The sequence below is a fragment of the Phocoena phocoena genome, chromosome 17 (assembly GCF_963924675.1).
Source record: "Phocoena phocoena chromosome 17, mPhoPho1.1, whole genome shotgun sequence".
In the NCBI taxonomy this organism is placed as follows: domain Eukaryota; kingdom Metazoa; phylum Chordata; class Mammalia; order Artiodactyla; family Phocoenidae; genus Phocoena; species Phocoena phocoena.
Window position 1 is genome coordinate 14,320,233 of NC_089235.1, and position 24,981 is coordinate 14,345,213.

Below are 24,981 nucleotides of genomic sequence, written 5' to 3' on the forward strand. Positions count from 1 at the left end.
TTCCTTCGTTTGTGGCCTGAAAGAGATACAAGTACTCAGGTGCTGTAAACCACTTATACAGAATTCATTCAATTAGGAACTACTCTATTCTATTTTGAAAAGTGTAATTCTACTAAATTCCTAGCCTGCCGTTCATGATAAATGTAGAAAATATACTCTTAGTTTTCTTTTTAAAACATTAGAATTGACACTAATTCACACATTATCATTCATAAATCGTTGATATATTCGTATCAATATTTATAGCAATATTCCCCAATTATTTGAGAAGCAGTTTTTCTGGCATTCTTCCAAGTGCGCAGTGCTGAGGTGAGGGCTGTGGATGGGAGGACAATCTTGATTCTCAACTGAGTCTTGAAGGGTGAAGAGAAGTTAACTATGCTTAATACAAAAGGATTTTTTAAAAGTAGGAAAATTTAAGTAACATCTCATTTAAGTAACGTGTATTTTGAGGGGTTTTGTGTGTTTTTTAAGTTCACAGATGTGTTAATCGGAAGGATATTAAGGAATGTTCATCTAAACTTGGGAGTGAATATGCACACCACAATGCTCCAAACATTCTATCTGTAAATAAACATCCTCATCAAAATCTTGAATAACTCAAATGGTGTTGATTGATATAATTTTGAACAGGACTAGCTTGTTTCTCTGTGAAAATCTGGAGACTTCACATATGGATATTTCTTCCTATAGATGAAAGAGAACTCTTTGTTAAACACAGTTGACAGAAGGCTTAATAGATGATTTACACATAGGGTGATCAGATGCATACCAAGTATACTGTTCACGAAATGAAACAATTCTTCCACCATAACATAAAAAGTGGGCCTCTTTTCAGTGCACTTGCATTTCACAGTCAAAATGTGATTGATGCCATTTTAGTCTTGCTGTACAACTGATAAATAGCAACATTTTTCACTACTTATTTATTATCTATGTTCGCAGTTTTCTTACAATCAGGGTCTTTCAAGGCAGCTGGTAAAATGAAGATTAAACCCTGTACCACTGATAGGAAGGTTCTGCAACTTCTGTGTCCCTCCCTCCACTCTGTCTACAGTTGAGCTCTGGAGGCACTGGGGCAGGGCTGCCACTTAACCAGCTCGCGTTAACAAATCTGCTAGGTTAAAAAGGAAAGTGTTGCCTGCACTCAATATTATGCTGAGTCTGTGCAGTGTTCCCAAAATTTAAATTTAGACCAAACCAAATCTTACATCTGTTCTGAGAAGTAAAGACAATGTACAGTGGATAGAACACGGCTTCTGGAGTTCTACAGACCCAAGGTCACATCTGGCTTTAGGGGTTTTTAGCGCTAAGATTCTGGGCAAGTAATGTGGTCTCTCTGAACTCAGTATTTTCACTCATAAAGCCAACTTTATACAGACACAGGAAGGATGAACTGAGATCATTTATATGTCAAGTGCTAAAAATGGTAGCTATTGAACTTGTTCACAGTTGCTCCAGATTGTCCTAGGTTCTTGGACTGAAAGAGTCCAACAGAGTACCGTTCAGTCAGTCAGCAAATATTTGCAAGGTGTCTGCTGGAAGCCAAGCACTGTGATAGCACTAGGGACATCTGGGATGAGTCTCAGCCATTGTCCTTCAGGGGCTTCCGGTCTGTGTGCAGAGATCACAAAATGCTGAGCTCTTAGGCCAGCGTGCTGTGATGGCAGTAGGGAAGGTCACAACGGCAAGGGTTTCATGTAAACAACAAAACCGGCTCACTTTTTTCCCCCATGTGGACTTGTCTGGTTTTCTTCTGTTGGCTCAGGAATTTCTGGTAACCCCAACCTTTGTATTAGAGCAGCAAATTCCCGAGCTAACCTAGAGTCAGGACAGTAACACAGAGTGGGCTCTTTTACGATATTGAATTCAAGCCATACTCCTTAGTCAGCAGTTGATATGCTGGGACTGTCAGGCTGGAATATCCTCTCCTGAAACAAGGGGTATATGAACAGATTTACAATAGTTCTGCACATTCAGGGAGTATAGCATCATTATTAAGAACTATCTATCTTTAATTGAGCTTTTCAAGTCTGCTAACTTTATTCCAAGTTATAAGGGATTGTGGCAGCTTGCTGTCTGCGTGGGAACCTGGGGGCCTTTCAGAGCTACACTTCTTTGCCCTCCAGGCAGAGATAATGTAGAACATGCAAATTATGCCTGGGCTTATTTTCTTGTACTGTTCTTATAGGCTCACCCACTTAAGTATTGGATTATATTTGATAGGTGCACTTCGTTAACGAATGGTCATGACTTTGCTCAAAGGTACAAAGTTGTTCTAAACTCAGCAGTAAAGGCTATCGAACTTATACTTACTTTTCCTGTGATTATTGGCAACATTGGCACGGCTGTCACTTTGCTGCTATTCCATACAATAATGATAAAAATAAAAAGTAATCATTTTAGCTTTAACTATTTGCATTTCCGAGAAGAATGCCAGAGTTTTTGAAGAAGGCATGATTTTAAAAATTCTATATATACATATATACATGTACATATTACACAGACTGTATTCCTCTTAACCATTCTAACCAAATATTTGCATATGTGTAACCAAATTCATATTTTTTTACCCATTATATACACATCCATTTTACTTAAGGGAGGAAAAACATTAAATTATTAGAGTAACTTAAAATTAACATCTACTAACTTTACAGGAAAATACTTCACCCTCACTTAGGTAAATATAACCAAGTAGGGTCTAGCCTTCCTTTGTATGGAAGGAGTGAAAAGTAGAAAAACGTAATTTGGAGTTTCCTTGTTCGCCTCACATGCACCACTACCTCCACTGTCTTGACTTCTGGCAGTGTGGAACTTTAGTAGCTAGTCAGCCAGAAGTGAGAGCTCCCCCAACATTAAACTCTCAAAAGACTCCTCGGTTGTCATAGAATTACAGAGTATGGATGAGCACCTTGTTCATATGTATTGTGTCTACTGAATATACACATATATGTGGGAATAAATAAGTGGTATCTTTTTTTTTCTTTTTTTTTGCGGTACGCGGGCCTCTCACTCCTGTGGCCTCTCCCGTCGCAGAGCACAGGCTCCGGACGCGCAGGCTCAGCGGCCATGGCTCACAGGCCCAGCTGCTCCGCGGCATGTGGGATCTTCCCGGACCGGGGCACAAACCCGTGTCCACTGCACTGGCAGACGGACTCTCAACCACTGTGCCACCAGGGAAGCCCCTGAGTAGTATCTTTATTTGACTGTTCCTGGAAAATACAGAGAAACTTATCTTTTATTGTTCTGAATCCCATTCAGGTTATCTTGTTGGTATCGTCTGAATATTTGTGTCCCTCCAGAATTCAAATGTTGAAATTTAAATCTAGTACCCAGTGTGATAGTATTAGGAGGTGGGGCCTTTAGGAGTGATTAGGTTATAAGGGTGGGACCCTCATGAATAGGATTAATATGCTTATAAACAGACCCAAGAACTCCGTTGCCCCTTCAACCACATAAGGGTACAGTAAGAAGAGGCCCCTCACCTGAACATGCTGGTACCCTAATCTTTAGCCTCCAGAACTGTGAGAAATGAATATCTGTTATTTATAAGACACTCAATCTATGGCATTTTGTTGTAGCAGCATGAATGAACCAAGATGCTTATAAGTGCACATTTGTTCTAAACTGTTGAATTCTTAAGTAAGATTTTGAGAGGATTGACAGATAAAAAACTGTTAGAAAATGATCTGATATAGCATTGGAACAATATGCTATACTGACCTTCTAGGATTAGTGCATTCATTCATTCAACACACGTTTATTGAGCATCTTCCATTGAAAAGCTCTCCATGAGGTACTCAGAATCTGGAAATGAAGGATATACCTCTTGCCATTAAAGAGTTTGAAGTATGATGGGAAAGGAAGTTGAATGACCAGATGTTTGTAAGAGCACAGAAATGCTCTGACATATGTACACACAGCACACACATGAGAGGGGTATCTGATGTAGCCTGCAGGGTGAATAGTGATCAAAGACAAGCTTCCAGCAGAAGGTGGCCTCTGGGTTGATGGCTAACTGCGCTACAGTGAGTCCCCTACATACGAATGAGTTCTATTCTGAGAGCACGTTGGTAAGTCCAATTTGTTCATAAGCCCGACAAAGTTAGCCTAGGTACCCAACTAGCACAATTGGCTATATAGTACTGTACTGTAACAGGTTTATAATACTCTTCACACAAATAATACATAAAAAACTAGCAAACACAAAAAATAAAAATATTTTAAACCTTACAGTACAATACCTTGAAAAGTACAGCAGTACAACAGCTGGCATCCAGGGGCTGGCATCAAGTGAACAGTCAAGAAGAGTTACTGACTGGAGGAGGGAGAGGAGGTGGGAGATGGTAGCGCAGAAGGATCACCAGCAATAGGAGATGGAAGTCAAGCCGCAATTTCCCTCACGCCTGACGTTGACGGCACAGGTTCTGGTTCCTTGTTGGATTCAATTCTGTCTGCCCTCTTGGAAAAATGATCCAAGGATGTCTGGGTAGTAGACATAGATGTCTACTACATCTATGACATAGATGTAGATGACTATGTACATAGTCATAGATGACTCTGATGACTCAGTAGCACTGGATTGCATTCTGCACAGCTGCTGCAACCTTCGTGTACCGTTCTACATTAGGGTCCTGTGCCTCAAAAACTAACAGTGCCTCCTCAAATAAAGAAAATCCCCTTGCCATTTCCTGTGTCATGAATCTCTTCAGTTCCTCAGTTACTTCTTCTTCCCCTTGTCTCTCTTTGTCCTTTCTCTGGGCCTCCAACTCCATCAGGTGTTCATTAGTAAGCTCCTCGTGTTGCACAGCAAGGAGTGCAATGAAGTCGTCCTCTTGCAGATCTAGCTTGAAATAAAGATACTGTACTACTGTACTCTATGCAGTACTGTACAGTAACGTACACAAAAGCACAGTCACTAGTAGAGGACGCACGCATGTGACAGTGTATGCCAGACAGCTGAACTAACTTACGTGACTGGACATGTGAATGCATGTTGGCATCTTCGAAAGTTTACAACTTGAAGGTTTGTATGTAGGGGACTTAGCACTAGGAAAAAGGAGAGAGCAGTTGGCTTGGGAGCCCACATGCAGTTCAGCACACCTGGAGAATTAGATGAGGGAAGGGGTGTAGGTAGGGTGAAAGCCATGATGTTGGAGGGGATGCCCAACTTTGGAACGTTAGGAGGCGATCAAGTTTCCTAAGGGTAGGAAATGCAACAGAAGTTCAATATAAGAAGACTGTAAGGCAACTTTTTCCTCACTGAGGAATTCCTTCTATAGCCCACGGCCTGATCTTGCCCCCAAGATTTCAGGCAACAGCTCTTCCCTGGAACCCCCTGCTCCAGCCCATATTTCATTACTGCTCTAGAGGAAGGTCTCCTCATTTTGAGAGAAAATCTGTCTCCATGAAACTTTCATCTATATGCCCTAATTTTGCTCTCTGAAACAGGAAAGAACTCTAATTTCCTCTCCATCTTTTAAATTTTCAGTGAGTTAAATATCTCAATCAGTCTTTAAGTCTTCCGTCCTTCTGATGAAAATTAAACAACTTCTTCAACCATGACTTACATGACCTTTTTTCTAGACCAATCTCCATTCTAATCACTTTTCCTTCCAACGCACCAAACTTGATCACAATACTCTCAGTTGACCACGGTGTACAATTCAACTATTAACAGCCTGGAAGAGTCGACTGTGCTTTCATTAATGATGCTTACTATTGAAATAGCTTTTCCAGTAGCTTCCACTGAATTGCTGGTACACGCTAAAGTTGTTGTTACCTAAAATTCCCATCTTTTTTTTTATATGAACTGCTATCTGGCAATGTTTCTATAATTCTATATTTACGTGTTTTTTAAAGTGTAGTAGAGTATTTTACCATTATTTTCATTGGGTTAGTTTCAGCTTCTGGAATATTTGAAGATTTATTGCGTGCATTGTTTTAACGCATTTGCCCTTAAAGCTCTTTTTCCCCTACAAAAGTGGCCAACATTTGCTTCCACTCGCCTCCTTGGCTGGGGCAAATTCTGCTTGATTGTACGTGGCGGTCAGCCCCGCGTCTGGTGTTCTGCCAGATGGATGATTAAAGAGTCTCCCAGTATTCTAAGGCAAAACTCTGTGTGGCAGGTGCCTTGATTAGCTTGATTTGTGTTGTCTCTGAGCTTCAAAGGACATTCTACAAGAGTCAAGAGAACTGTTTCCCAGGAGGCTTGTGATCTTTAAAAATACTGAGGCTGCTTTTCCGTGACTTGGCTTTATTAAACTGATATATTTAACTAACTGGCAGGGACCAAAAGATGAGTTACATTTAACTTCTCACCTGCAATATTGCTATGGGTTTGAGACAGGGCTAAATAGTTTGGCTCTGGAGTTCATTGTCAAAGCGTATCCAGGATTTCAAGTGTTTATCTCAATTAACATTGAGAGTGTATAAAATTAGGCTACACATGTTATAAGAATTATGTTTTTCTCTTGAAATTTCTGGCTTTTAGATTCCCAGACCTGGCAGGAAATCTTTCTGGCTCCTCTGCTTCTGATCCTAGCTGTTTTCATAAAATGCAAACACATGCAAAAACATTGTAAAAAACCTCAATGTTCAGTCATGTTCAGTAAGACTTCAAAAGATGTTTGCTTTGAACTTGGTTCTAAAGATGGGCATACCTTCATGAGAATGGAAGATATCTTCTTACTCTCTATGATGTGGTTTGGCCCTTTTCAGGGCCCCAAAGTTAGCTTTGTTCTATAAGGCACATTAAATTCACTTTTTTGGACTAGGAATTAACGTGGATATTTCTTCCTATAGAACATCTTGGGGCTCTAGTTCCCAAAGGGGCAACGGTTTTAGACCGTAAAGGGAAAACTGTACTGCATCAAAGAGACTTGGGACAGCATCACGAGCTCCACACTCTGTGCCTGGTCTTAGATTTAATGAAGCATTTGAATTGTGTTTCCTTAGGTTTTTGGATGCTGGGTGATCCATACAAACTCTGGTACCATTCCGTAGTTTACAGAAACGTGAGACTAGGCTGATGGGTGTAGTACACCTGTAGTTAGCAGAGTACGATTGCAGAGATACCTTCTGTAGACAGGTTTTCTGCATCTTTTCCTACTTTGTTTTCTTTCCAAGTTTTATCCAACTTCCCTGGTAATCACACTGCAGAACACCCTGTCCTAGAGAGAACCTTTGCCATTGATCTCTCCTCAGATAGATTCTTGTAGCTAATGAGACTGAGGTCTCTTTTTGGTAGGCAGTTTCATTGAATCTCACTCCTTTGTCATTATTCTTATAGTCTATCTTTATTTTTGTTCATTTCTGTTTTGGGGCCATTATCCAACTCAAAACAAACATAGTCAATTTTTTTTTTTTTTTGCAGTATGTGGGCCTCTCACTGTTGTGGCCTCTCCCGTTGCGGAGCACAGGCTCCAGGCGCACAGGCTCAGTGGCCATGGCTCACGGGCCCAGCCGCTCTGCGGCATGTGGGATCTTCCCAGACCGGGGCACGAACCCATGTCCCCTGCATCGGCAGGCGGACTCTCAACCACTGTGCCACCAGGGAAGCCCCAACATAGTCAATTTTTAAAATGTCTTTCTCTAGTCCATATTTGTACTTTATTTTCCGTGGATCCTAAATAGATCTAAAATGTGACCTTTCCCCCATCTCTTGCTATGAGAATCTCCCTGATTCTGTCATTTCTGAAATATTCAAAACTTTTACACAAAGCCTTTGTCTGTCTATGCTTCTTACCACATCTTCTACTATCTTTTGATTATTTAGCACTTTGAATTAGAAATGTATGCCTTTTGTAATAATGCTTATTCATTCTATAAATATTTGGGAGTGATTTTTAGATGCCAAACCCTGCAGTAAATATTATAGACAGTAAAGAATTAGGTGTGTTTACTGTCAGACAGTCTCAGTGCTGTCTTAGACAAGCCCAGGGCTGTGCCCCTCTGCATGGGGTAAGGAGCTTATGGGGTCAAGGTAACATGTCCACCTGGAGTCTGACCATGTGCTAAGTACCAGGATCCTGGAATCTGCTGCCCAAATTATCCCAAACCCACTTCCTGGGCTCGCATGGTCCCCTTTCCCTAGTTCATCCTTCGCGAGAGCTTAGTTCTAGGCCTGAGGAGTGGACGAGAGACAGACATTTTGGGAGGGTGTAAACAAGCTTGGAGATGCAGGCAGGGGTAGCCTCACATGTGCTCACAAAGACCTTTGTGATGCAGTGGGGCAAACGGGGGGAGAAAAGGGGCCAAAGGGTATAGGATTGGGGTCACTGCTGCCTTCCTGCTCTCCCTTTTTTGCCAAGTTAAGGTGCAGAACTTGAAGGAATACAAGACTTCTGAATTTGAAGCTGTCTTGCCAATCCTGATTGAAAGTCAGGATATAATTATGAAATAGTTTGTTGGCAGGGTGGACCTATTTGACCTCTTGCTTCAGGCCCTGAAAATGTGAAGGGCGGGTCTGTGGAGCTGACAACGTAAGAGAGTCTACTTCAGGCCCAGGCAGTCAGTGTGGCAAACTCTCTAATTGTAGGGGTCATGGGAACACACAGCAGGCGGGATGGGGGCAACACGAACACGCGGGTCAGGGGAGTCCTCCTGGAACTGTGGCACTGAACTTAGACTTGCCACGAGTAGAATCTTCCTGGGTGGCATCAAGAAGAGGACACAAAGGGCTGCACACAAGGATGGCAGAGGAGGGAAGGAAGGACAGGAGGAAGGGAGGGAAGGAGCTGGAGAGACAGAGAGAGAGAGACACTGACTGTTGGAGGGCCTGGACGTTTTTCAGTATGACTGCAGTATTGGGAGGTCGGGAGCAAAGTTGTGTTAAGGATGCTGTCTCACTCCCTTTTCTCTACAATTCATTTCTCTTGACTTGTGTCACTTGCTTCTTTCTCCTTCTGATGTCCAAGGTTTTTTAAAGTCCCTTTTATCTCACTGTCAGTCAACCTTCCATTTACCCTTGAATTTACTGCTGAAAATGTATTTCTACATGAAGCCATTCAATAATTACCTGTCATTGAAAGTGCAAGATTCTTTTCATGAAAGTGACACAAAAACAGGAATAGATTAAAAGTAGCATCTGATTTCCTCATAGTCAGGTTCCCTTCTCAGCTATTTTCTTAAAGAATTAAGCATATTCCTAATTTTCCTACCTCACATAGTATAAGGTTGGTGTTCTCTGTCTTCCATTTACTAAAAACCTCCTAAAACTAGTACGAATACTTATTATCCTTATTAATAATGATGACAGCCAGGGTTTTATTCTTGTCTTCTATGCCTTACAGACATTATTTCATTTAAGCCTCACAATCACCCATGAGGTGCCCAGGGTGTTACCACCATTTACAGATGCAGAAACTGGGACCCAGGAGAGTTATATAACTTGCCCAATGCACATGAACAAAAATGGCAGAACGGAATTATGAACCCTTATTGGCTTGACTCCAAAACCTGCACTCTTGCCTCTTTAGGATGTCGCCACCGTTTGCCACTTCTGACAAATACATGGAATCAAGGCCAAGTCTTAGCCCAGTGACCAGCCCACACTAAGCCCATATTAAGCAGAAGAAATACTGTAGTACATTAAACACGGGTGGTGAGTTGGGACACACTTGTGAGAATTGCCTTTTCAAATTATCCTAGAGACTATAGGTAAACCTTCTGAATCAGTTAACAGCCTCCTTTATCTTCCCCTCCAAGTCACTCCTCTTATTTATCCGGAGGTCACCTCTTTTTCTTGGAAAATTGATTAGAGTCTACACATTTCCCCCAAGCCTGTCACAACTCTCCTAGTGACACTGTCTATGACAGGAGCTGCCAAGGTTTTGACAGGCTAGATAATGTAAACTCGTGCATTTCGTTTATTTGGTTTGAACCTTAACGCTGTGGATGTCATTCTCTTTGGACCACTTAAAGAATCCATTCAAAAATTTTCAAAAATTAGCCCTTTTCAAATAAATGTGTTAAGGATTAAAAATACACTTTTAAATGTACTTCTGCATCATTACTACCTGCATTTGTTTACAAATCAGCGAAAAAAACTTTTTCTTACAAAGTTTAAATCATTCTGTAGCCCTTTAACGTGTGTTAAAAATGCAGAGGTGTCTGAAATGTGAAAATGGTCTTCTTTGTTGTTGAATTAAAAAATCAGAGACATATGTTAAAAGAAACCAGCACAAAACTATTTGTGTCCATGCATCTGCTAGAGAAACGTGTTTCCCTCAATGTAGAGAAATGCCGAGGATTATTACTTATCTGAAGCACTGATCATTTTTTTTAAGTTAAGGAAACGTGGACGGAGAACGAGAGAGACATAAAAGTCTTGGTATTTCATGAGCCTTGGGTGTCGGTTTTCTTGCAGTCTCCCGTCGGTTTTCCCAACTTTGAGTCACAGTGCAGGAAGTTGGCCACCTTAGCCATTTAGGCATTTTGCAAAGACACAGGTTAATTTAATTTGAAAAGAATACGTTGTACGTTTAGTTTAAATTATGAGGCTGACATTCATTTTTCACTGACCTCGGAGAATTTATACAGGTACTTTACAGATTCTCAAGTGACATCTATTGATTTTTTAAAAAGCTTAATGGAACAGAATTTAAAGGCTTAATTATTTCAAATGGTAAAAATCAAAATTGCCAACTGATTCTTATTAGGTCAGTGTTATAATTAGATTAGCTTAAGGTTGAATTAGGGCCTTCCCTTGTGGCGCAGTAGTTGAGAGTCCGCCTGCCGATGCAGGGGACACGGGTTCGTGCCCCGGTCCGGGAGGATCCCGCATGCTGCGGAGCAGCTGGGCCCGTGAGCCATGGCCGCAAAAAAAAAAAAAAAAAAAGATTGAATCAGAATGGTGAGAGTGTCCTTTAACTACTTTTCTAGATATATAACCAAAAATTACCTCTTTACATAGACCAAAAGATTTAGATCGACGGGGGATTGGATATGTGACCATGTAGATATAGCCAACAATAAATAGAGCATTCTAACATTTCACTCTAATTTTTTAAGAGTTTCATTTGGACCTTACAGTTATGCCTGTAACACTACAGTTTAATATTAGAAATGGCTATCCGTTTATTTTTAAATGTCTTTTTATTACAAAACACAAATATAGAAAATCACCCAAATCAAATGTATGGCTTACTTTTATAATGAGAGTATTACTCAGGTCAAGAAATAAAACTTTACCAGACAGCGGAGATGGCCTTTCAGTATGCCCTTTCCCAATCACAGCCTCTGCCTCTCCCCACAAATACAAATTATTCTTTTATAATAATCAACTTGCACTTTAAAAATAGCTTTGCCACCTAAATATGCATCTCTTGACACTATTGTTAACCTTGCCAACTTTCAAAAATCAGATATGTCTTTAAGTCTCTTTTAAGCTCCACTTCTTACATTTTCTTTTAAACTCCATTTCTTGCATTTTCTTACAATTTGTCTGTTAAAGAACCCTGGTCATTTGACCTGCCAAGTTTTCTGCAGTCAGAGTTTTGCTAACTTCATATTCTTGGTTCAACATGTTCTTCAGTTCTCTGTTTTTTCCTGAAACGTATCCAGGAACTGGATAAAGCTCCTCTTTGGCATGACTATAGGAGACACATAATATATGGTGGTTTCCCATGCTGTCATCTTAGCAGCCATAGATGCTCAATGCCAATATTTATGTATACATTGGTAGTTGAAAAGTGGTGATATTTTAATTTCATCATTTCTTTTGTATTTAGTTGTTGGAATACTTTTGCTGAGAGACCCTTTCTCTCAGTTACTATTTGATTGGCCAGTAATACAGTTCTCTTAAGAAGGGCGGGATACGTGCTTGATTTCTCTCCTTTATTTGCTAGTTTTCAAGGTAATGAATAGGATACCTAATATCTTCTGAAGATAAACAATACTTTCTTTAACTTATTTGGTAAGTTTCAATGCATGGCAATTATTACCATTGCTAAAGCTCAAACTGGTCCATCTTTGGCATGAGGACTTCTTCACGTTTGCTTATGGGTCATTCCGTCATGCCCCTGGTAGTCTCTGATAGCTTGGTTGCTCTTGGGTAGCACAGGATGCTCCAAGCTAATGTTGTGTGTATCCTGTCCCTAATATGGAATCAGTCCTTTTTTTTTTTTTCTTTTTTTTTTTGAGAAGCCCTAGTTTCTTTTAGTGAGAAATGGTCTTTCAAGACCACAGTCTGGACACCACTGATACTCATTACTACTGGATTGATCATTATTTCCAGCCTCTTTGGGTGGACAGTTAATTCACATTGATACTTTCAATTCAAATTAGAGACTACCAAGACTTAAATTTAACCCATTTTCTTATATCTTTATCTCCTTTCTTCCATACCAACAATTCTGATTCTCAATGATAAAGGCAATGTTGGAATTAAAATATTCCGTAATAACTCATTTGTCTTATTCCGTATTCTATACAGGGGTCTCAGGATAAAAATATCAATCCATCTACCAATACAAATACTGATAAAATGCATATACTTTCTCTATTCTCATCCAACTTGTTAATAGTTGTACCAAATCCACATTGTCAGAGTATATAGCCAATGCATAACATATTCTCTGCTTTTCAACTCTCATGTGGTCTTAGGACAGGTAACTCTATAGTTAATGCTCGCCATCTGTTCTTAGATCTCGGCATTTTAGTTTTCTAAGTTCATTCTCCATTAGATTACTGGGCTCACATTTTCTTTCCTTCAGTATTTTAAATATATTACTTCATTTTTCTACTGTTCTAAATCACTGCTGTTAAACTCTACTGATAATATAAATATTTTCCCTGTATAAATCATGCAGTATGTTTTTCTAGATGCCCAAAGGACTTTTTTTCTTTAAAATACGTTGAATTTGGGTTTCCCTGGTGGCGCAGTGGTTGAGAGTCCGCCTGCCGATACAGAGGACATGGGTTCGTGCCCCGGTCCGGGAGGATCCCACATGTCGCAGAGCGGCTGGGCCCGTGAGCCATGGCTGCTGAGTCTGTGCGTCCGGAGCCTGTGCTCCGCAACGGGAGAGGCCATAACAGTGAGAGGCCTGCATACCGCAAAAAAAAAAAAAAAAAAAAAAAGTAAAAAATGACACTGAAGAAATTGCTGATTACTTAGGATTTGTAAGTAGTTATTGAATAGAACTTTCGCCTTGAAATATGAAAACTATGTATTCATAAGTATATTTTTACTATTTTGTTAAACTAGTGCTATGGATAATTATTTTCATAATACTGAAAAATGGAAATATATAAAATTGGTCTTAAAAATCTAATGAGATACAGAGTTTAGGAAAGAGAAGTTTTCTTTAAAAAAGCTTTCAGAAATAAAGACTAAAATAGGACAGACAAAAGAATAAACAAACACAACAGATAATGTCATAAAAGAACTAGAAGGTGAATAAGAGAAATTTTTTAAATCAAAAAGAAATTCAGAAAGTTTTTTTTTTAAGGATTTTAGGGAAAGTGATAAATATTGAAGAGAAGCAGAGAAGACGAAATACACAGAAAATAGGAGACCTTAAGGCAGAAAACAAAAGAAAGGGAACAGAATCGATACAAAAAGTTATAATTCAAGAAAACTTCCCTGAAATAATAATAAAAGAAAAAGTATTGCACTGCATACCTGGCAATAGTGAGCCAGACTGATATACTCTAGCAAATTCATCGTTTTTTTTTGGCGGTATGCAGGCCTCTCACTGTTGTGGCCTCTCCCCTTGCGGAGCACAGGCTCCGGACGCGCAGGCTCAGCGGCCATGGCTTACGGGCCCAGCCGCTCTGCGGCATGTGCGATCCTCCCGGACCGGGGCACGAACCCGTGTCCCCTGCATCGGCAGGCGGACTCTCAACCACTGCGCCACCAGGGAAGCTCTCTTCAGTGTCTTTATTGCACATTCAATAATACTATCTACTTAATGATTTTAAAAGTGAGTTCTCTGTTTTATCTTATTATTTATAAGCTTTATGATTTTATAGTCTCTGTGTAGACACAGAGCCAGCTAAGACCTACAAATTGTTTGTTTGCTCATTCATTCTTCAAATATTTAGTTTTCATCTATATTGCCCAGCCCTGTACCAGGACTTGGGAAGCAAAAATGAATAAAAACAATTTTTGCCCTTCAACAACTTAGAGTTAAATGGGAAAGACAGAGAAAGTAGCCAGTGGTTGTAATAGGGTGTGATATGTGTTTGGGTAAAGATATGCATACAAAGGACCATGTGAAGATTTAAGTGATGGGGCCAGGGGAGAAGACAGGAAAGCTAACAGGTGAGTGGATCAGTGAAGATATACACATTTACAGAATAATACTCCTGCACTTTACAGTTGTATAAACTCTGAAGCTCTAAGCACTCTTTCACATTCACTATCCAATGTGAAACAACCCTGTGGTTCTGAAACAACCTTATATATAAGGAAACCCACCTTCGGAAGACACGTTGTGACTTTCCAAGACCTTATGGCTGACAATTTGCTGTTATTGGTACAGTGAAGTTCAAGGTCATATGGATTTTTTAAAAGTCAATTGACCAATAATATATATCTCAGTCTATTTTATGTCATTGCAATTAAAAATAATTATCACTAGCCATCCAGCCTACAGCTCTACCCTGTCGTCCCTTCTCCTATTCAATATTCATTCATAAAAATTACCACTCTCCTAAATAGGGAGCCTGTCATTACTGGCATTGCACTCCCATATTTTTTACGTGGGAAGAAAAGAAAAGAATAAAATGCTTTTTTTTTTTTGGCAACTGAATAGCCACTTTTCAGAAAATAACAAGGAACGCTAAAATGCCTTAAAATTTGACATTATTAGTAATAGTCATTAGTTCCATAATTGCTCCTGCCTTTTAAAATTGTTTTAAGGTAAATCTCTAAGGCAAGGGCATTATCACTAAAGGAACTATTTAGCTTAACATGAAAACATTGGAAGAAAAATGTAGATTGTTCTCATTTTAATTTAAAAGTTGGTTATGTGCATAGGGATTGAGTGTTGTTCGTCCCTTCTGAGAGGGCAAATTTGGCTTCTGACCACACCTTAGGTTGCTGATTCCTGGTACAGATGTAACCCACAGCAGCTGTGGAACTTAAAGGTAGAGTAAGATCATAACATCTTCTCTTAAAATGCTACTGTCTTTTAGCCCTTAGCAATGCTAAAGCAGTGAAGTGTCCTCTCTACTGGATAAAGGTGTCATTTTCAGAGAAAGATGGTCTGCACTGGTGCTCTAATTGTTCATGAGATTGTGAGCAAAGTTTCAGAAAAGAAATTTTCAACAGTATGAAAAGACTTTGGGGCCAATTAGAAACAGCATCTGTTTATATATGTAAGTGTGAAAACTCAAGTGTAACTATTCATTTATTGACTACATCAATGATCTAGAAGACCTCTGAACTTTCCAAAACAATTTTGATTTTCTAAACTATGGCACCCAGTTTTTTACTAATTGGAAATAGATCACTGCTTATTCTCTTGGACATAAGTAGTAGTTGCCACCTATAAAGTTTGCTGGAGTTTGGAAAGCTGAACTTCAATCTATCTGTCATCTGTCACAAATTCAGTAGCCCTGTGTAATAACGCACTTAGAAAACACAGCAGTATTTGTTTTTCTCTTTGGGATACGCGGATATGTGTATGTACACGGCTGATTCACTTTGTTGTACAACAGAAACTAACACAGCGTTGTGAAGCAATTATACTCCAATAAAGATGTATATAAATAAATAAATAATAATAGAAAAAAAGAAAATACAACAAGGAATTCCCTGGTGGTCCAGTGGTTAGGACTGTGTGCTTCTACTTAGGGGGGCCTGGGTTCTATCCTTGGTCAGGGAACTAAGATCCCGCAAGCCGCATGGCATGGCAAAAAAACCCAAAAAACGTGTAACCATTATATTAGCAGCTGTATTACAGGAAATTATAGTATAAAATTAGGAAATGACACGATGTTAATATCTCTATATCTCAAAATGCAATACACATTTCAGTGCATAGTATATTGGTGGTTTTCATAGTAATACTTGTGGTTTCATATATTTGCTCTGTTGGGTCTGGACCCTTGCACAGAATTTTCCTTCTGCCTGGTATGAGTTCTCCTCCTTATTCAAATCCTTCATCTGGCTAATTGACTGTCTTTAGGACTAAGCTTAAAAATAATTTCTGCAAGTTTTAATCCTTCTACTTTGACTCCTTCATCATCTCTATCCAATGCCTATAACAGTTCCCAGCACATAGAATTTCTCAAAACATGCCTGTTAAGTAAATGAAAGAGTAGATGCCTTTTCCTCCTATTTTTTCCTGTGGCACCTTGGGCTTACCTGTGTCAATTAACTTTTGCTCTGTATTCTAATAACTTGTAGATCTAGTTTCTCAAGGTAGACTTTTTATGGTAGGGATCAGTTCTTATTCACCTCTTTGTTCCCAAGCCTAGTTAATTATGTGGCACACAATAGGTGCTTAATAAATACTTGTGGAATAAATAACAGGGTAAAGTGTTATGGGTCCCTTAGGTTCAGAAATGCCCTGGCCATTCATATGGAGCTTCCATTCTTCTGTGGGTTCTAAGTACCACAGGTACTTCTTAAGAGAGTGTTGTCTGTATCAGGATTATTGTTTAGTTTCATTTGAAAAAAAAGTGGGGAGAAAGAACATTCTGGTGGAAGTAGGGTTCTCATGGAACTTTCTTTGAAGGAAATGAATACCAGAGGTCTTAGACATAAAATGTTAGTGAATAAATGTACCCTATATGCAAGTGCAAGTCTGTACGCATTTTGTCTAAAGATTAGTAAGAGATGAACAGGAAATACTGGTTGAAACAAGAGCAGCCTGGTATGGTGGGAAATGGTGATGGATTCAGGAAAGTGTGGGTCTAGTCCTAGCTCAGTCTCTAGAATATGCCATCTCACTGAGAATGTTTCCTTAACTGGAAAAGAACTAGGAGAGTGACGATAGCCTTCGTCTCTGACAGTTGCGATCCCACGTCATACGTTAAGCAGTAATCATATCAGCCCCTTTTTCTTTCTTTCTTTCTCTAAGTTTATATTTTGTAATTCACATTCAAAACATTTTTATCTCAACTGTTGGTTATATTAAGATTCATGATAAGTGAAACCACATTTCAGGAAATTCCTTTTCTTCTTTTTTTTTTTTATTTAAGGCATAGTTTCCATGTATTCTGCCCTTTCCCTCCTTCACACGCCCCTGTCTGCCACCCTTCTATCCCCTTTCTTCTCTTTGTTTTTCAAGGGAAATTGCATTTGGGTATTTGTGATTCATTTCCAGATGATTAACAAACTATTATATTGTTAGAATGACTTGATATTTAAAATGCCAGTTCTTTAAAGCTAAGAAAAGGATGACTGAAGTTGATAGCTTTGTGCTTTGGAAGGGATTTTATTTCATTAGCACCACCAGTGGGGGAAGGAGGGAAAATCAGCATTTCAGCAGTGCCATGTTAGAAATGGGGAACCTGGGGCAGCCATGTTGAATCAAGCCTCTTGGCTGGGGCCATCTCTTCTGACCCCAAGGCTCAGAGATCCTGATGTCTTGTTCTTTTCTTTGTTCCCTTGGCTCTGTGCCACATTTGTAATTCTCTCTGCAAAAGGTCCATTTCCTCTGTATTTTCCTCCTGGAGTCATTTACTTCGTGTTCCTCATTCATCAGTGCCACCCATGTCAGTGATTTATGAAAGGTGGTCACAGCCAGACTCCAAGCTGTGTGGCCTTTGAAACAAATAGCGTTGTGTAGGTTGCTCCTTTTCTATGGTGTAGATATTGAAAAAGACCTGGCACTGTGGGAAAAAGAAAGCCTGTCGAGAAGCCCTGTAGTACACACAGTGTTTTAGTTATATCTGCTCATCAAGAAAACCCTCAGTCATCACCAGGTCTTGGCATAAGACTCCAAGTGTGCAGACAATTTGGGAAAACCACTGCACTCCAGAGCGAAGGAAACAAATAAGTGTCTTCAGCGAGCACCCAGGGACTAGTCTGCAGCATCTCACCGTCGGCCCTCAGATGCTGGCCCTTCCAGAAAGCAGATCTGTTACTCCAAGCAGTTTGCCACTCATTCTCTTGCCCCTAGCAGCCCAGGCGAAGGGGATTATTGGCACAAATGGACTAGTTCTGTCACACAGCAGAGCCAAATTGGAAGAACCCACAGCATTCTTTGTGGACCAGTTGTCCAAATGAGGGCTGATAGCGTCGTTAGTTCAACTATAAAAAGCAGTTTTGATAGCGTCGTTAGTTCAACTATAAAAAGCAGTTTATTTGAAGTAAGTTTCCAGCCCTGTCTGCATGCTTTGAGTTAAATTCCTCATAGTTTGGAGGATTTATATGGATTTGATATTTTCTAATAGTTTATGTTTCAGTTTAAGTAAATATAACTATCCTATCTCTTTCACTATCTTATCCGTTGAAAAAAATCCCACAAGATTGGAAGCATTTGGAAACATTTAAACTATAGCATATTAATTTTTTTGCTAGTGGAAACCATGATTTGTGAAAAAATATGACCACATCTGTGATTTCTAAGGAATCCGAGAACTTTATTCCTAGCTTAATTTTTGTTTTGAAGAAAAAGCATGCTTTTTTTTTAACCCTCTGAAAGTGCTTCGGAGTATACATCACATTTTTTTTTAAAAAAACTAAAGTAAATTTAATTTTTTGTTTTAGAATTTTCATTGCAGCAAGGTAGAAGAGTGTCAGGGTTGAATCCAGTCCCGGCAATGCCTTTTTTGGTTCCTGGGCTTTAAGCACTTCAGTCAGCAGCTCTGCCTTCAATTTCTTTATGGATCGAATTGACCTGAGGATGCCTTACCCTCAAATTGTAGCGAAAAACCAATCAAATAAGATCACATCTATGAGAGCCTTGAGACGTTAAAAAGGAGGGTCTTTGAAAAGTCATAGAAACAAATGTAAGCTTTATTCACACTTATTTAGTTAGCTTTTAAACACATATGGTGTCCTAGAATTTACCATTTCATATCTCAGAATTTATTTCTAAACGTTTCTGCCCATGAATTATAAAAATATATCTTCTTCTAACGGAATCACTTTGCTTTTATATATATATAACCTTTCCAAACTGACAAGCTGTTTGACCATTTTGACCACCAATGTTTAGATGAGTTTGCGATATCTGTTTAATTTGATGTTTTAGATTTCAGTGATTTAAAATCTCAGTGATTACTAGTATTCAATGAAATGCTGGTAAAAGGCACAAATAACGGAGAATTTACTAATAACACACAAGTAAGGTGAGGAAGACTGGATATAAACATTTGGAAAAGGGCAGGCTAATGAGCTGTACTCTTTTCCATAAGTACTTTTAAGTCCCTGTGCCAGGTCTTCACACAGATTTATCAAAGACAGAATTAATGACTGTTTTCTTAATCTAGTTTTAGGTGCATATTTATAAAATTAATAACAGAAAATCTTATACTACACATTTAGCATTCTGTCCACCTAGCTCCACTAGGTGGTTATTTGTTTATGTGACCTAAAATCCGCCTAAAAGATATATTGTTGCCTTGAAACAGTTATTATCTGCTCCAGAGTAAGAATTTGCCAAGCTGATAATCCCCTAAGTACGAACTGAGATGGTGGAGGACAGTAAAGATTTGGTGTTGCTCCCAGGTTTCACTGCTCTTCATGACTCATCTTCTTTCCTATTTTTCTCTCCTTCTCTTGACTTTTTCAACCTCTCTTCCTCTTTGCCTCTAGGGAGAAGCCTCCAGTGGAGGACAGTCATTGAAAAACTACATGGAAGAAGTGAGTTTTAAGGTAGTCTTGTAACATGGTCTGAAATCAGTCTATCATATAGGGTGAGACACTCACTTGGGCTTTCTCCATCTGCCTGTAGGGTTTCCAGTCATGCCCTCAAAAACAAGACGGTAAATAATATATCAAAATGGTGTTTTGTTCCTCCTTGGTTGGGAGATCCTATAAATATTAATTTATCTTGAAAATGAAGGTAAAACTGTATAAACATAAGGCTATCATATATTTTCACTCACAAACATTTGTTGCTATCCTAATAAATGAGAAACACATGTTTTATATTGGCCATGCACAAAAAAATAGGATATGATCATTGCTCTTATGGAGAGAATAATCTGTACCAAATTGGGATTCATTCATGCGATAAATGCTCATCAAGGATGTTATTCGTACAAGCCATTAAGCAAAGTGCTATCTTGACAATAAAAATGTCTGGCAGATTTTTGTTGCAAAACCATTTAGACTCCTGGTTTTATTTTGGAGATATCCAGGGGTGCTCTGTGTCTCAGGATGTGTCTTTGGGCTGTCTGCAAACTGCATTTGGGAACTCTCAGATAAGCCAGTGGACAGACTCCATAAAACTTGGTCTGAAGCCAAACCATAATGGTCACTGAATTAGCCATCTGAATCTGTTTCAGGTGAAGGAAACCAGAAAACAGTTTGGTGATGATATCATAGAAGTAGCAAATATTTGGTTTGACTATTGCTTCTCAGCAAGACAGAATCTGTTTCTCTAAGTATTTTATTCTTTCATGCATGAATCCATTAAAAGACCATTTCGAGTGGCCTACTGAGTGTAGGAGGTAGTCCGTACATTTATTCAAAACAGTGTACCCATACTTAAACTCACTCTTGCTTCCAAATATCACTTGGAGAGGAAAATCAGAGTGCATAGCACCCCTTTAAGTCTCAGATCTCTGGTTTGCAGGCTTGTTTGGAGATGGTTGAAGTTTTACCAAAAGCACAATGGAGAAAGGGTAACAAAAGGAAAGAAAGGAAATAACTACGTAGATGGTCTCAGTTCGGGTTAGAAAATCAAAATATATGGGGCAAGAAATTGGAGGGTTGGTGCATCAATTTTAAATTTCAGTGTAATGGATTTGATGCCGAAATTGAGAAAAATACAGTCAAGAAGTTAATGCTGCCCAAGGAGAGAAAGATACTATTTTCAATATGTACACCAATAGAACCTCCCTTTAGAATTCTGTAGTTGCCCAAGCCCTTGGCTAGCATTCCCCATTAGGGACTAGAGGTGGTAGGTCACCTCCACAAAAAGGGTACCTAATGCCTTTTGTCGTGTGTCCTGTATGGGTCTCGTACTTTGGAAGAAGAGGTGCTGGTACAGGGTATGGGCTGCATACGTGATAGAACTTTAAAAATGAGTCATTCTAATTTGGGTTCTTATCCAAGGAAAAGATCCTTATTTTCTCCATCATTATACATGTGCAGTGTAAACATGCACGTCGTAAGCAGTTGTAAATACTTAATGTGACGAGGTTGGGCATTTGTGCCTTTACACTAGAAGTGCTGGCAGGGCATCTCTCCTCAATGTGGTCCTCTGACTAGGTAAGAAATGGGGGCTTGTAAGAAATGCCAAACCTCAGCATTCACACCAGATCCAAAGAATCAAAATTTGCATTTCTAACAAAATCCCTGTGTTATTCATAAACACCCTAAGGTCTGAGAAGCTCTACCCTGAAGTGTTCTTTCCAATGCTATTTCTAGAAAGTAACTGCATACTTCATGGAAAATCCCCAATTTTATAAATATAACATGGGTAAAAGGGAAATTCTTATTAATAAATTTATGAGTTTTATTTATTCATTTATTCTCAAAAATAATATTTTTGGTTGATTGGGGTATGTAATCTCTCCAGCTTCTGAGATTCATTACTGACTTTCAGTTTGAATTTATGACTATGTTTGAGCTGCCCAAGGTAAGCCTTTCCTTTCTCGGGGTTCAGTATCACATAGTATTTTTTTTTCTAATATTGATTGATATTTAGATTTTAGCTCTTTTTAAAAGCAGTAAACAATTATCCTTTACAGAAAAACTAAGCATGATCTTAATTAATGAACTATTAATTTATCAATAGTTTGTTTCTTTTTGCAGACATTAATGCATTTGGTCTTTAGGAAATATGTGTTCTAACTCTTTCCACTGGCAGTCCAAATATGTTAAGAATGTGAGCCATAAAAGGATAGTTTTATTTTTTCTCACTTATACTCTTATTTCACTTTTGCCTTCCTTCTTCTTGTTAATAGAATCAGCAAACAATGGGGAACAGTATTTATAAATGTTAGAAGCATTGAAGTTAGAAGTTAAAAGTGATCTAGCAAACATTTGCTTTTATTTAGTACACACTAAAACTCACATAAACCATAGAGTTTACATTTTTATTATATTTAACGTTTCTTGCTAAAGTTTGAACAGCTCTTTGCACATCAAAGTCCCTGTTTTTTTTTTTTAATTTAGTCTTATAATTAGACAGAATCATAACCACATGATGGTAGGCAATTCTGTTTAGACCTAAGTCAAAACTAAGGAGATGATATGGTCTCCTCAAAAAGTAAAGCTAAAATGAGATTTCTATTTATATTTTCTATATATTTAATGTATTATTTTTTTCAGATAGGATTTGTATTTTTGACCAAATAAAAATGAGATATTTTGTAATAGTTTATTTCAGTTAATCCTCAAAATGGTTCTAACAATCTTTTTTTAATTATGTGTTCTTTACATGTAAGGCACTTGCTAACTCAAGGTAGGAATAAAAACTTCACATCGCAAAAATTTTAGCTGTTAGAATTAAAATATTAATATTCACTCAAAAATATATATATAATTAAAAACAACTTATCAAAATCAAGTACTTACAAAGCTTACTATACATTTTATAGAGAAGCTGATCCATTTAAACTATCACATTTCCCAAAGGAATAACTGGAGAAATAGCATAGTATACTGGTTAAAAATCCACCAATTAATAGAGAAATGTATTAATTTGCATATGTATTCAACAAGTAAGTATTGTCAATTTAAATGATTGAGGAACTATAAAGAGCTAAAGACTGAAGTTAATGACTTTTAAAACTTTTTCAAGAGCAGTTTAGAGCCATTCCTCACAACTTCAGGAAGTTAGCTGAAGGCCAAGGCAACACACAGAGGAGTGTGAACTAACTCAAGGTGTCAAGCGGCAGCTTCACAATCTCTGAGGGTGTCAGACAGGAAAAGAAGCACATTGAGCAGGCAGGCCTTTCCAAATCTGTTGAGGCTGATTTTGCCAGCTGTACCATCTGAACTGGAAAGGGGATCAATTCTATGTAACAAAATATCTTAGAATTGTTCTTCACGCCAGTTTTGGCCTGTCTTTTCCTCCTGTGGTATATTCTGTGATTGTTAGTGTAATGAAGTTCCAACTATACTTTTGAAAGAGAGTGCATGACATTATTCTCCTATAAAAATAAGAGATAATTTGCTTTTTATCATGCACAGGGATTTACTTGTTAAAAGTGGAAATAACTATTATTCAGCATTATAGTTTTATTCCACTTAGGAAACTAGAAAACAAGGGTTTTTGCAGGGAAACCCCATTTGGTCACCGATATTCATTAAGAATTCATACATGTTGTTAAAGGATAGCAATTTTTAAAAAACTTATCATGATGGCTTTCATACAGATGTAAAATGAACACATGTCAAGGTTTGTTTAAGTCATTAGTGAATGAGGAAACCAGTAAGATGTTATAGCCAGTTCAAAGGAGAATTCTTAACCCTCACATGTGTAGTCAAATAAAGAATGCTGAAATGAAGTTATAAACAGATGTAAAAAATGGCCAAACTGATCAACATCCATAAGTTAATAACCAATTGCATTAAAATAGATGCAATTTGCATTTATATGGACAAGAATTATTTGCACTACTATACATTTCTGTAAATTACAAAGTTGTAAAATAGCTCAAAGTCAGTGAAAGACTCGGAGACTTTATAAAATCAGATAAACAGGGCTTCCCTGGTGGCGCAGTGGTTGAGAGTCCGCCTGCCGATTTAGGGGACACGGGTTCGTGCCCCGGTCCGGGAGTATCCCACATGCCGCGGAGCGGCTGGGTCCGTGAGCCATGGCCGCTGAGCCTGCGCGTCCGGAGCCTGTGCTCCGCAACGGGAGAGGCCACAACAGTGAGAGGCCCGCGAACTGCCAAAAAAAAAAAGAATCAGATAAACAAAAGGGCTTACTAGAAAAATGATTTGTTTTTCATTGACTGCACCCAATAATCTTTTGCTAATTTCAAAGTCTTTTACAACTTCATCCTACAATTTCCTTGTATAGAAAAACCACAAAATGGAATGAATTAAGAAAGAAGATGAAGGTGTCATGAAAATAATCAATAAACAATCAATAAGAAAGACTAGAAAAGAGTTTTCTTTGAGCCAAACTGAGGACTAGCGCAGAAGACTCTGCTTGGGGAGAGCAGAGTTTTCAGCACAGTTTTATATCTTGTCAGAACAAAGAACCTTAAACAAGTCAGGGTTATATTCTTCAAGGTTTCAAACAAAAGAACAGTCCAGCAAGTACACAGCAAGTCAGCTTGGCCTTGACACCTGGGCAGGGAGTCTTATCATCAAAGGAGGACCAGCATTGGTGTCCCAAGAAGAGACGCATTTAATCTTTATTTTTAACATGGACATTCTTTACTTTTGGTCAATGAATCCTTTTCTCTAAGAATTAAAGCAGATGTACAACGTATGTTTAGTAGCAAACAGGCTATTTTAGTTAGCATAAAATTCAAGTTAACTCATGTATAAGCCAGAATGACTTTCCTATATCTCAATATGTGAAAATTTCTTGTATCAGAGGGCAATCCCAATGTGTAGTGTAGTTGTAGTGTAGTGTAGCAAATTTGTCAGGTAAAGTTTTTTAGAAGCTTGTGTTTATTTTGTAATGTTTTCCACAATCTACCATATTTTTGTACTGATAACTTGGTTATTGCTCCCTTTCTTTTCTTTTCCCAGATCCTATTCGTTCCAACTTATATTTTCTCAAATGTATTACTTCCCTGTTCTTATGTTTTAATTACCCTTTGATGATATGCAAAAGAAATAAACTATAGAAGTATAATTCACTAAAAAATTAACAGAGTTCAGCCTGATAATACTAGCCATTTCATTAACAAAGTTATTTCCAAACTTTATTAATTTAAGAA

The 24,981-nt window shown here is 38.5% G+C and overlaps 1 protein-coding gene across 1 annotated transcript in view; it reads left to right on the forward strand.

The window, feature by feature from the left end:
* LOC136136868 (uncharacterized protein C8orf34-like) overlaps positions 1–24,981 on the forward strand; it is a 164,262-nt gene that overhangs the window by 107,452 nt on the left and 31,829 nt on the right. Inside the window, exon 5 of the mRNA XM_065895131.1 lies at positions 19,721–19,768. Coding sequence (XP_065751203.1) covers positions 19,721–19,768 — 48 coding nt within the window. The remainder of the gene's footprint in view (positions 1–19,720; positions 19,769–24,981) is intronic.